Consider the following 13,295-nt stretch of genomic DNA (forward strand, 5'->3'; position numbering starts at 1 on the left):
GAGCATGAACGGGGGAGGGGCAGAGAGAGAGGGAGACACAGCATCTGAAACAGGCTCCAGGCTCTGAGCTGTCAGCACAGAGCCCGACGCGGGGCTCAAACTCACAAACTATGAGATCATGACCTGAGCTGAAGTTGGACGCTTAACCAACTGAGCCACCCAGGCGCACCGCCCCCCCCCCCCCCACCAATAGACTATTTTTTAGAACAGTTTTAATTTTACAGAAAATTGAGCAGATGGTACAGAGAGTTCCCATATATATCCACTTCTCATCACGGTCTCCCCTATTATTAACATCTTGCATTAGCATAATACATTTGTTACAATTAAGGACTCAATATTGATACATCATTATCAACTAAAGTCCATAGTTCAAACTAAGGTTCTGTTAGTGTATTGTACAGTCTTATGGGTTTGGACAAAAGCATAATATCATGTATCCACCATTACCCTATCTTACATACGTGTTATATATGCATGACATATACTCATCATATATAACATGCAAATATATTTGTGTATAATAAATACATTTTGTATAGTGTATTTATATATAGTACCCAGGTTTTAATGAGTTTCGATAAATGTATTCACCTCCCCCCAATCAAGATGTAGAATATTTTCATCTCTACACACATTTCCATCATACTGCTCCCTCCCTGAGGCAGCCTTTACTGATTTCTATCGCCATAGCTTAGTTTGGGTCACACTAGGACTTCATAAGATGGAATCATATTGTAGACTCTTTTACATCTGGCTTCTTGTGATGCCTGCATGCTATCGTATACATCGGTGGGTCACTTGTTTTATTGCTGAGTAGTGTCTCAGGAGCAGGGAACCCAGAATCTGCTGCTTCCTATGTCTGCCCTCAAGTTCTAGAGAACTGTTCCCGGAGCTTCTGCATACCTTGTATGGTCCATCCTGCTCCTCTGGGGCCTCAGCAGGCATGTCCTCCGGGCTTTATCTCTCAGTCTCTCTTGCTGACAACTCCACTTCCCCCAGGCCGGGTGAGCATCTGATGGCTCCCATCAGAGCTGCTGGGAAGACTCTGGCTGGAGTGTGAAGAGACCTGCAGCCTCGGTGATGTGGTCTGACCTGGGGGTTCTGCAGAGACACCAAAAAGTCCTGGAGAGGCAACACCCACATGGTCTCCACGTAAAATTTCCGGGCACCCTCAGGTAAAGGTCATTGTGCTGGACAGTGAGAGTAGTCAAGGCTCAAACTCAGAAAAATCAAACTCTACTACTAAGAAAAAGAAAGAAAATACCAGGAGATTTGGACTAAGCTTAATAAAATTTATGATGACGACGAGTGTTGTGATGTAGTAACTCAGGCTAAGGAGGCAGCTCAATGAGACAACAATCAAGAGGGGCTTCCTGGAGGAAGAGGGACTTAAGCAGAGTAAGATGGACAAGTAGAAGTGTACATCTGATGATTTTGGAGTAGAAAAGCATGCTAGGAAGAAGGAAGAGCAGAGCAAAGACAACTGTGGATCGAAATGGCCTTGGATTTTCAGGTTGTGGAAATTAATCCTGTAAGGCAAGAGGGAAGGAGTGTGTGTGGAAATCTGGAGGGCAGAGGTGAAAAGAGGAAAACTTGGCAGGATATAAATATAAGCATAAATATAAATATGTGAAATATGTGTGTTTATACACACATACATTGTGTATTATATATACGTTATATATAATCTCAGAGTTGGGAATGACAGCATTAGAAGTTGACTTATAAACTAAACTACAGGGGTACCTGGGGGGCTCAGTCAGTTAAGCATTCAATTCTTGATTTCAGCTCAGGTCACGATCTCACAGTTAGTGGGTTTGAGCCCCACGTCGGGCTCTGTGCTGACAGCTCAGAGCCTGGAACCTGCTTCGGATTCTGTGTCTCCCTCTCTCTCTGCCCCTCGCCTGCTCACACTCTGTCTCAATCTCTCAAAAATAAATATACATTAAAAAAAATTCAACAAGTCTTTCTTGGAGGCCTCCTGGCTTGCTCAGTTAGTGGAGCGTGCAACTCTTGATCTTGGGGTTGTGAGGTCTAGCACCATGTTGGGTGTAGAGATTACTTAAAAATAAAATCCTTAACTTTTTTTTCCTTGGGCATATCATAGGAACCTAATATTTGTTGAATGAATGAAATAGAATATTTTTCTCCAGTGACAGCTCATTCTTATTATGTAAAATCACTGTTTCAAACATTTTGAATATGATCATTGTAGAGGCTGCTTTTAGGCAACAGCAATGGAATAGAGAAAGGGCCCACAGAGACCAACAGAGCATCAACTGAAAACAACCAGGCCCATCAGGCTGATGGGGTTTGGCAGTGGTGGTGGGGGTCCGGACCTGATGGCCAAGAAAGAATTCTTGAGACGTCCTTGGTGCAAAAAGGTGACTTATTAAAGGACAGGACCCTTGGGCAGAAAGAGCCACACTGGGATTGTGAAGAGTGACTGATTATACACTATGGAATTGGGGGAGGGAAGACAAAAGGGAGGACTCCAGGACTTTCATGTGCTAAAGAGGACTCCTAAGATAAGGGAGGCCTTGCTATTGTTAAGCTAAGGTTGTTTTCCCTCCTGTAGGACATTAACTTTTGGACAGTAGGGGGTTCCTGGAGAAATGTTCTACTCTGTATTTGCCTCAAGTATTTGTCAATGGGCTGTAGGTTATGAGGAAATCTAATTTTACCTCCCATTTCCTTCTTGCCTTTGTTCCCCACATCACTGTGGAGAGGAGGGTGATGTTAGGGCTCCAGGGAACTGAGTCTATGGGTTTCTGGAAGATTGCCTTTTCTTGTAATTTACTAAGACATAGGTAAACTGATGGAGACTCCTGTCCTGCATGACTGTGCTGTCAGTTAACCATTCATTTCCCCCTTTCCTTTGTTCTTGGGCAGCCAGGAGTCCCTGAGGGATATCACACATATCCCACCTGGCAGGGTGTTTGTGGGGTGAAGGCTTGCCTTCTGCTCCCACATCAAGGTGACCCACCTCAAAATATCCATAGGCCCTAACTAATCAATGGGTTACTTACAACCAGGCACAGTTACCAAATACCAAAAGGGGTTTCCCCCTTAAAATTCTTTTTTAATGTTTATTATTTTTGAGACAGAGAGAGACAGAGAGCAAGCAGGGGAGGGGCAGAGAGAGAGAGGGAGACACAGAATCGGAAGCAGGCTCCAGGCTCTGAGCTGCCAGCACAGAGCCTGACGCAGGGCTCCAACTCACAGACTGCTAGATCATGACCTGAGCCTCTCAACCGACTGAGCCACCCAGACACCCCAAGGGTCTTACACCTTTAAATACAGCCCCCACCCACTACCTCCCTGCAGACAGTGTCTCCCTTACTGTCTTTCCCCAGTCCCCTTCTGGTGTATTCATTAAACTTCTATTTCCTTGTTCTGCCTTGGGTGGATTCTTTCACTACCCATGCCGCCACCGGCTCTCACACAAATTGGGTTAGGTACCCCGCCAAAAGCACAACTTTATGAAACAAGAAACTGAAGAACAGAGGGGTTAACTAACTTGCCCAAATCTGAACAGCTGGCTTCAAACCCAGGGAGTCCAGCTCCAGAACCTTTGTACTGAATTATTATACATACTGCAATAAATGATGTGGAAATGTTGGGGTTTGGAGCTGATCACCAAGAATTCTTGAGATGTCTTTGGGGCACAAAAGGGTTTTTATATTAAAGCACGGGGACAGGACCCAAGGGCAGAAAGAGCTGCGTTGGGGTTGTGCAGAGTGACTGATTACTTACTTGGGAATTGGGAGAAGTAAAGATTGGGGAAGTTTCCAAAAGGATTTTCATATGCTAAAGAAGACGTGCGGGATCCCGGAAGTCTTAGCTACCGGCAAGCTAAGATTGTTTTTCCCTCTAGCAAAGCAGTAACATTAAAACAGTCGGGAGTTCCTAGAGGAACATCCTACTCACCTGTCTCAAGTATCTGTCTATGGGCTGCAGGTTATAAGGAAATTTAATTGTATCTACTTTTCCTTCTGCCTTTGTTCCCCACAACAGCAAAGCCTACAGAACTTTGTAAATAAATAATTAGAAAATGGGAACTGAGAAACAGAGAGGAATTCCTTCTGAACACTAGGTCTGGCTTTGTCTCTCTCTTTCTGTCTCTACCATTTTCTTACCACAGCTGCACCACACTGGGGAATGGCTCCTCTCTATCAGTCCTGAAGGGCCAGTCCCTGTGTTTGGTCTCCGTGATTGTCAGCAACTCCTTCCAGACTAAGCTGGACCCTTGAGAAGCAAGCCCCCAGCCTACCCAGTCCTCAGAGCCTGGGGTCCCAGCTGCCTCCAGGGGAATCTGGTGATGGATGGAGAGTTTGAATGCCAGACTCAACACCCTCTGGGATCCCATTTGCCTCTCACCATTAGCATCTCTGTTGCAGGGTGAGTTGTGGTAGGGAAGAGGGAGCAGAACACCTGGATTTTGAGCATTTATTTATTTTTCATTTTTTAAAGCTTTCTTTAAAATTGTTTATTTCTTAAGATTTTATTTTTAAGTAAACTCTACACCCAGTGTGGGACTCCAACTCACAACCCAGAGATCAAGAGTCACATGCTCCACCAACTGAGCCAGCCAGGCACCTCCTGAGTGTGGAGTTTTAAATCAGTGTGAAAATACAAAGAAAAGGTACTTTTCGGGATATACAATGCCAGTTTCTCCTAGAAATACATATACAAACAAGTAAGTAATACATCTGCCAAGGTGGGATGGATCCCAAGACTTGGTGAGGTTGCAAACGCCCTCCCTGGCTGTACGGAATGGAAGTCTTTGGAAAATGGCGGCCTCCGGTATCATAATCCTCATGGACGCGGCCATGTCCTTCCTTTGACAACCGCTGTAAGAAGATGACCCGCCGAATAGACTGTAGTACGCCATGATAACTACTGGCAGGGCGTGGCCTCACGGCTTCTACTGAGCCTGCGCACCATTCAATCGCCGGCGCGCCAAGAAACGCCCACGGGAATCGAAACCAGGCCGGAAGTGGCCCAGCGCGGCCATTTCGCTCAGGTTGTTAACTGGTTCTAACCTGTCCGTCGCCTGCGTGGGACGCTGCGGTGATTTAGGATGTCAGCAGTGGACGTCCTGTGGGGCCAATGAGGGGAACTCGGCTTGCGGTGAGTGTGACGGGCTCGGAGGACGAGTGGCGAGGGTCTGCGAGTGATGGGGTCTTTAGTGACGGGAGCTGTGCGGTAGGCGGCGGCTGCTAATCTGAGTTGGGTGATTGGCTCGGTCATTGTCAGTCTTTGCGTGTTTTCCGTGTGTGTAAGTATTTGGGGGGAACTTAAATTCCAAGTGTGTTTTAATACCAACTTTTATACTGTTGGTCCTTGACAGTCGTTCATTTGAGGACGGCGAACTGGCTTCTTGGACGGGCCTCAGGTAGCACTGGGGACGCTGGGGGAGTGACTCCCTGGAGGCAGTGATTGATGCAGGGGCAAGCGGCTTCAGGGATTGGGGGACTTGGAGGGTCCCATTGTAACATCGGGGACCAGTGTACTTGGGGACCTATAGAAATCAGTACAGTGGGGCGCTGAGGGTAGCTTATGGGACCCTATCGACTGGAGGCCTAGGGAATCTGTTATGGGGGTTTTCAAGGTCTCTCCTTAGGTCCTTGTGGACGTGATAAGGGTCAGAAATTGGCAGTGGAACGGGTGGATGAAGATCTCCTATTGGGATGCATTAATTGGAAGCCGGTGTTGGGGATTATTCCGGGTTCTGTGCAACTCAGTGCCTGGGAGAGAGACCTTTCTTGGCAGCCTGTGGACCCTGGCTGTGACCGTGTTGTGTCGGGGGAGGCATTAGGCGACCTTCTGGCCATCCTGTGGTTCACTCTTCGGGGATATCTGGAGGTCCTTGCTGTCATGACTGCATTTGGGTGCGGCGTTGGAAGGCAATTTATTATGTATTGTCAAGACATGGTAGGTGATCGGGGTCCTGATGCATGTCTGCAGGTTTTGGGGTGAAGGTAGGGGTTAAGTGCAGTAAACTTACTTTATTTTGGGAGGGAGAGGTAGAGAGCAAGCAGGGGAGGGGCGGAGAGAGAATCCCAAGCAGGCTCTGCTCGGTCAGCGTGTAGCCGGATGCTGGGCTCGAACGCAAAAACATTGAGATCATGACCTGAACCGAAACCAGAGTCAGGCGCTTAACCGCCTGAGCCACGCAGGCGCCCCATAAGTACAGTAAATTTAAGTTTTATCTTTGTTAGAAAAGTCCGGGCTGTCTAGGGTGTTATGGATGGGCACGGAAATGTCCAGAAGCTTAGACACACCAGCGTGGCCGGCTCAAAGCCTCAGCTCTCTGAAGGCAACGGGAGATAGAGATGGATGGTGTTTATGGAAGCTGACCGGGTAGGGGACCACGTGGGATAGAGGCAGCTGTGTGCAGTTTAGGAGGCACAAGAGAGGGGCACCTGGGGCGCTCAGTCGGTTAAGCATCTGACTTCGGCTCGGGTCATTATCTCACGGTTGGTGAGTTTGAGCCCCGAGTCGGCCTCTGTGCTGACAGCTCGGAGCCTGGATCCTGCTTCGGATTCTGTGTCTCCCTCTCTCTCTCTGCCCCCTTCCCCGCTCACTCTCTGCCTCCCTCTCTCTCTCTCAAATATAAACAAACATTGAAAAATATATGTTAAAAAAAAAAAAAGGCGGAGGAAAGTCTGGTTCTCTTTCCTTCCTTCCTTCTGCGGACTGAGTGACCGCAAGGCAAATTATGTAACAGCACTCAGCTTCAGTTTCCTCATCCACAAAATGGGTATAATCGTGATGGTAATGCTTAGTTGACAGGGTTACGTGCAAGTAGAACCAGGTACCTGATAACCTTACTTGCTGATTTTTATCCAGCGTTCACCGCATGCCGCGCAGGTGCTGGAGGCATCGTAAGCCTCATCAGCATGTACCAGTTTCCCGTCGCCTGTGATAAAAACTTGCGTTTCCATTTTGGAAACTGCAGTTAAAGTAACATCTTCATATTCTCACAGCTAAAAGGTGGCAGAGCTACAATTCAACCGTCCTCTAGAGCAAACTCTTACTGTGATTAGGATCTTGGGGCGCCTGGGTGGCTCAGTCGGTTAAGCGTCCCGACTTCGGCTCAGGTCATGATCTCGCGGTCCGTGAGTTCGAGTCCTGCGTCGGGCTCTGTGCTGACAGCTCAGAACCTGGAGCCTGCTTCTGATTCTGTGTCTTTCTCTCTGACCCTCCCCCCATTCATGCTCTGTCTCTCTCTGTCTCAAAAATAAACGTTAGAAAAAAAAAATAAAAGAAAAAACCTAAAAAAAAAATAATTGGGATCTTCTGAGCTTTTATTCCATAGTAGTGTGGTTTTGGAGTGGTGGTGGGGGTTCAGAGCTGATGGCCAAGAAATCTTCAGGGGCGCCTGTGTGGCTCGTGGTTGAGCGTCTGACTTCGGCTCAGGTCATGGTCTCGCAGTTTCTGGATTCGAACCCCACGTCGGGCTCAGTGCTGACAGCTCAGAGCCTGCAGCCTGCTGCGGATTCTGTGTCTCCCTCTTTCTCTCTCTCTGCCCCTCCCCCGCTGGTGCACGCACGCACGTGTTCTCTCTCTCTCTCAAAAATAAACATTAGGGGCGCCTGGGTGGCGCAGTCGGTTAAGCGTCCGACTTCAGCCAGGTCACGATCTCGCGGTCCGTGAGTTCAAGCCCCGCGTCGGGCTCTGGCCTGATGGCCCAGAGCCTGGAGCCTGTTTCCGATTCTGTGTCTCCCTCTCTCTCTGCCCCTCCCCCGTTCATGCTCTGTCTCTCTCTGTCCCAAAAATAAATAAAAAACATTGAAAAAAAAAATTTAAAAAATAAATAAATAAAAATAAACATTAAAAAAAAAATCTTGAGACAGATGTCTTTGATACACAATGGTGATTTTATTAAAGCATGGGAGCAGGACCCGTGGGCAGAAAGAGCCGCACTGGGGCTGTGACAGGTGACTGGTTATATACTATGGAGTTGGGGGAGGGAAAGGCAAAAGGGAGGTTTCCAAAAACGATTTTCATGTGCTAAATAAAAGAAGACTCATAAGATCCTAGAAGCCTAGCTGTTGTTAAGCTAAAGTTGTTTTTTCTCTAGCAAAGCATTAACATTAAGACTATAGGGAGTTCTGGGAGGAATGTTTCACTCTGGCCTCCACGCACTGCAGGTTATAAGGAAATTTAATCTTATTTACCGTTTCCTTCTTGCCTTTGTTCCCCACATCCTTATGCAGGGGAGGGTGATGTTAAGGCTCCAGGAGACTGAGTCTGGGTTTCTGGAGGTTAGGCTATTGATAAGATTGTCTTTTTCTTGTAATTTACCAAGACTTATGTAAACCCACGGGATTCCTGTCCTGCTTGACTGTGACCTCGGTCAGTTAACCAGGTCAGTTAACCATTCGTTCTCCCTTTTCCTTTGTTCTTGGGCAGCCACGAGTGCCTGAGGGATATCACATGTATCCCACCTGGTGGGGGTGGGGGTGGGGGGTGCGGATGTTAGCTTGCCTTATGATCCCACATCAATAGTATCTAGCATAGGGGCACCTGGGTGGCTCAGTCAGTTAAGCGTGGCTCAGGTCATGATCCCAGGGTCGTGGGATCGAGCCCCGCATCAGGCTCTGTGCTGACAGCTTGGAGCCTGCTTGGGATTCTGTTTCCCTCTCTTTCTCAAAATAAATAAACATTAAAAAAAAAAATTATGTCTAGCACAGTGGCCTTCCCCGAAGGACTCTCGAAAATACTTGCATGGAGCAAATGTTCGATGAATGACTGTGTGGGTGTTCCCTCTCCAGGACTTCCCGGTGGCTCTGCAGAGCCCCCGGATCAGACCACACCAGTGACGCTGCTGGTCTCCTTAGAAGCCCAGCCAGACTCTCCCCCGAAGCTCTGACTGAAGCCTCCAGATGCCCACCCAGCTTTGGGCTCCCGGGAAGAAAGGACTTGCCCACAAGAGAGACCGAGAAGTGAAGCCCAGAGGAGACATGACTGCTGGCGAGGATTTGTCCCAGAGGTCCCAGGCCCTGGGTTCAGAGGAGCAGGATGGACCATGCGAGGTAAGCAGGAGCCACTCCAGGGACAGTTTCCAGAAATTGAGGGCAGACACAGAAAGCAGCAGATTCTGGACTTTGTGTCGCTCAGACCATGTGCATCCGCCTGCCGAGAGCGGGCCGCGGGGGCTGATGTCCCCTCGTTCACAGGCCATCTGTATTGTAGAGGAAACCAAACCGGGCTGATGGAGGGGAGGCTTGGCCCTGGGGCAGAGGGAGAGGAAAAGGTAGCTCCTGATCCAGGTGAGAAGCCCCAGCCACTGGCAGGGAAATGCGAAACTTCATCCACCACTGGGTGTGTCCGCATGTTCTCAGCCGCTTGCCCCCAGCCGCTTGCCCCCTACCTGACTTCTCTTTACCTGCTGGCAGGGGTTTGCTTGGTTTCCCGTCTCCGCATGGGTTACAGGAACATAGGATACTAGAGCGAGAACTGCCTTTTAAGGACACGTGTGGGTTTTCCTGTTTTCAAAATGAATAAAAATGCCAGAGAATAGTGTTTCTAAGTTGCCCCAGATATTAATATTTAATATATGGAAATAAGAAAGAAACATTCTTGGGTATACTCAAGACTTCCTAAATTACAAGTTAGTCTGTGTATTTAAAGACATTGTGTGTTTTTTTTTTAATTTTTTTTTTTTTAACGTTTATTTATTTTTGAGACAGAGAGAGACAGAGCATGAACGGGGGAGGGTCAGAGAGAGGGAGACACAGAATCCGAAACAGGCTCCAGGCTCTGAGCTGTCAGCACAGAGCCCGACGCGGGGCTCGAACTCACTGACCTCGAGATCATGACCTGAGCCGAAGTTGGCCGCTTAACCAGCTGAGCCACCCAGGCGCCCCATGACATTGTGTGTTTTAAAACAGTAATGGGTGGCCATAATAATAAACCGTGTGTCACTGCCTTGTGATGGGTTTATAATCAGTTACAGAGAGATGTCCTGTTTTTTAAGTATAGTAAATGCATGGGTTATTACCACTGTGAACCAACATACTGTGAGAAGATTATATATTTCAATTATGTTTAAAATCCACTCCACCTGACAGAAACATTTGATAATAGAAAACATTGAAGAACATTAAAACTATTAAAAATAAATGCCGAGTAAAAATCATTTAAAAATTAAAAGATATTGCCGCAGATATTTAAAAGTCATTCTTTTTTTAAAAAATGTTTATTTTTGGGGAGATCTGGGTGTCTCCGTCGGTTAAATATCTGACTTCGACTGAGGTCATGATGTCGGGGTTCGAGGGTTTGAGCCCCTCATCGGGCTCTGTGCTGACAGCTCAGAGCCTGGAGCCTGCTTCTGATTCTTTGGCTCTCTCTCTGCTCTCTCCCTGCCCCTCCCGTTTGCACTGTCTCTCAAATACATAAATAAAAACTTAAAATGTTTATTTCTTTTTGAGAGTGAGAGCATGAGCAGGGAAGGGGCAGAGAGAGGAAGACAGAATCCCAAGCAGGCTCTGCACTGTCCACACAGAGCCTGATGTGGGGCTTGAACTCCCAAACCATGAAGTCATGACCTGAAATCAGGAGTCAGACGCTTAACCTACTGAGCCACCCAGGTGCCCCCTAAAAGGCATGCCAAAAATGAAAAGGTAAAACACCCAAATTTCACCCAGAACTGTCCAAGATCTTTGTTGTGTGACTGTTAGTTTGCTCGGGCTGCCGTCACAAAGTGCTACAGCCTGGGTGGCATAAACAACGGAAATGTATTTTCTCATGATTCCAGGGGCTGGAAATGCAAAGTCAAGACGTCAGCAGGGGTCTTCCTTCTGAGGCCTCCCTCCCTGGCTTGTAGATGGATGGCTTCTGACTGTCCTCGTGTGATCTGCCCTCTGGGGGGGGGTCTGTGTCTCATTTCCTTTCCTTTTTTTTTTTTTCTCTTTTTTTCCCTTCATGTTTACTTATTTATTTTGAGAGAGGGAGAGAGGATCCACAGCCGGCTCCTCACTGGGGAGGAGCTCGATTTCATGAACTGAGATCGAGACCTGAGCTGAAATCAAGTCAGCTGCTAAACTAGCGGCTTAACCAGCTGAGCCACCCAGGTGCCCCTTAATCTTTTATCAGGACCCCCAGTCATACAGGATCAGAGCCCACTCTACTGACCTCATTTTAACTTGGTTACCTCTTTTTTAAATTTTTTTTAATGTTTCTTTATTTTTGAGAGAGAGGTAGAGACAGTCCGAGCGGAGGAGGGTGGGGCAGAGAGAGAGAGACACACACACATACACAGAATCCGTAGCAGGTTCCAGGCTCTGAACCCACAAACCCCGAGATCATGACCTGAGCCAAAGTCAGACAGACAGACAACCAACTGAGACACCCAGGCTTTAATTTTTTTTTTAATTTTTTTTTTTTTACCTTTTTATTTATTTTTGAGACAGAGAGAGACAGAGCATGAACAGGGGAGGGGCAGAGAGAGAGGGAGACACAGAATCGGAAGCAGGCTCCAGGCTCTGAGCCATCAGCCCAGAGCCCGACGCGGGGCTTGAACTCACGGACCGCGAGATCATGACCTGAGCTGAAGTTGGACGCTTAACTGACTGAGCCACCCAGGCGCCCCTTGAGACACCCAGGCTTTTATTTTTTTTTTTTTTTTTTTTGAGACACCCAGGCTTTTAAAAGACCATGTCTCCATGTACTGGGGGTTAGGACTTGGCCATAAGAATTTTCTTGGGTGTGGGGAGCTTGGAGGGGAGACACAGTTAAGCCCATAAACGGTGACAAACAGTACATCGTAGGTAAATGCCTTTCCTTTTGCCTTGATATGTGTTGAACTGTTAAGAGCAGGATTGAAAGCGTGTTCAAGTGGGTGTTATGATACATGTTACTTCATATCGGCTCATTTCCTTTTAGATGATGAAAATAATTTTGCCGGCTTGCCCTGGTTTTCGTTTTGCCGTTTCAGTAGATCCTCCCGTTGCTAATTCAGATTTTCACTCAGCTTCTCTGTTCGTGTTAGGCTATTTGCCACCAACATTCGCAGTCTTTTCATCGTGGTCTTCCCTCGGCTTCTGCCAATATTGTGTTGTTATTCTCTACTTTTTAAGCCTGTTAATCTGATCAAAAATAAATAGATGCCACGGCTGCTTTAATTTGTATTTTTTACGTTGTTTTATTGGTCTTTTTTTAAATTGGAGTGTAGTGACACAATGTTACGTTGGTAACAAGCGTACAACATATTAAATTGACAAGTGCTATCATCTGTCACCACAAGTGTTCCCTACGCTGTATCTTTTATCCTTGAGACTCATTGGTTCCATAGCTGGAAGCCTGTACTCCCCACTCCCCACCCTTGCCGATCTCCCCATCCTCCTCCCCTTCGGCAACCACTGGTTCTCTGTGTTTATGGGTCTGTTTCTGCTTTGCTTGTTCATTCGTTTTGTTTTTTAGATTTCAGATACAGGTGAAATCATACAGTATTTGTCTCTGACTTATTTCACTTAGCACAAGACCCTCCCGGTCTATACACGGTATATGCACACCCGTATGTCTAACATTTATACGCACCCCACATCTTCTTTATCCGTTCCCCTGTTGATAGATACTTAGGTTGCTTCCATATCTTGGCTGGTGTAAATAATGCTGCAGTAAACATAGGTTACCTCTTAAAAGACTGTGTCTCCAAATACAGGCACACTCTGAGGTACTGGGGGTTAGGACTTCGACAAGTCCTAACCTTTTCAAGGCACTGTTTCCACTTTCTTTGGGTAAATATCCAGTAGCGGAAATACTGGATTGTGTGGTATTTCTATTTTTAATTTTTAGGGGACCTTCATGCTGTTTTCCACAGTGGCTGCACCCATTTACATTTCCACCCACAGTGCGTGAAGGTCCTTTGGTCTCCACATCCTTGCCAACACTTGTTACTGTCTTTTTGTTTTTTTGTTTTGTCTTTTTATATGAAAATTATTGTCAAATTGGTTTCCATACAACACCCAGTGTTCATCCCAACAGGTGCCCTCCTCAATGCCCATCGCCCACCCTCCCCTCCCCCATCAACCCTCAGTTTATTCTCAGTTTTTTTTTTATTAAAAAAATTTTTTTTTCAACGTTTATTTATTTTTGGGACAGAGAGAGACAGAGCATGAACGGGCGAGGGGCAGAGAGAGAGGGAGACACAGAATCGGAAACAGGCTCCAGGCTCTGAGCCATCAGCCCAGAGCCCGACGCGGGGCTTGAACTCACGGACCGCGAGATCGTGACCTGGCTGAAGTCGGACGCTTAACCGACTGCGCCTGGGTGGCGCAGTC

At 47.1% G+C, this 13,295-nt stretch overlaps 1 protein-coding gene across 1 annotated transcript in view; it reads left to right on the forward strand.

Moving 5' to 3' along the window:
- The first annotated feature begins 4,980 nt into the window (after positions 1-4,980).
- Positions 4,981-13,295, forward strand: part of ZNF175 (zinc finger protein 175) — a 37,735-nt gene continuing 29,420 nt past the window's right edge. The window contains exons 1-2 of the mRNA XM_040458031.1: positions 4,981-5,136; positions 8,787-9,047. Of these exons, the coding sequence (XP_040313965.1) occupies positions 8,898-9,047 (150 nt within the window). The 5' untranslated portion in view covers positions 4,981-5,136; positions 8,787-8,897. The remainder of the gene's footprint in view (positions 5,137-8,786; positions 9,048-13,295) is intronic.

The sequence above is a fragment of the Herpailurus yagouaroundi genome, unplaced genomic scaffold (genome assembly GCF_014898765.1).
Source record: "Herpailurus yagouaroundi ecotype Mexico unplaced genomic scaffold, PumYag 220, whole genome shotgun sequence".
Lineage (NCBI taxonomy): Eukaryota > Metazoa > Chordata > Mammalia > Carnivora > Felidae > Herpailurus > Herpailurus yagouaroundi.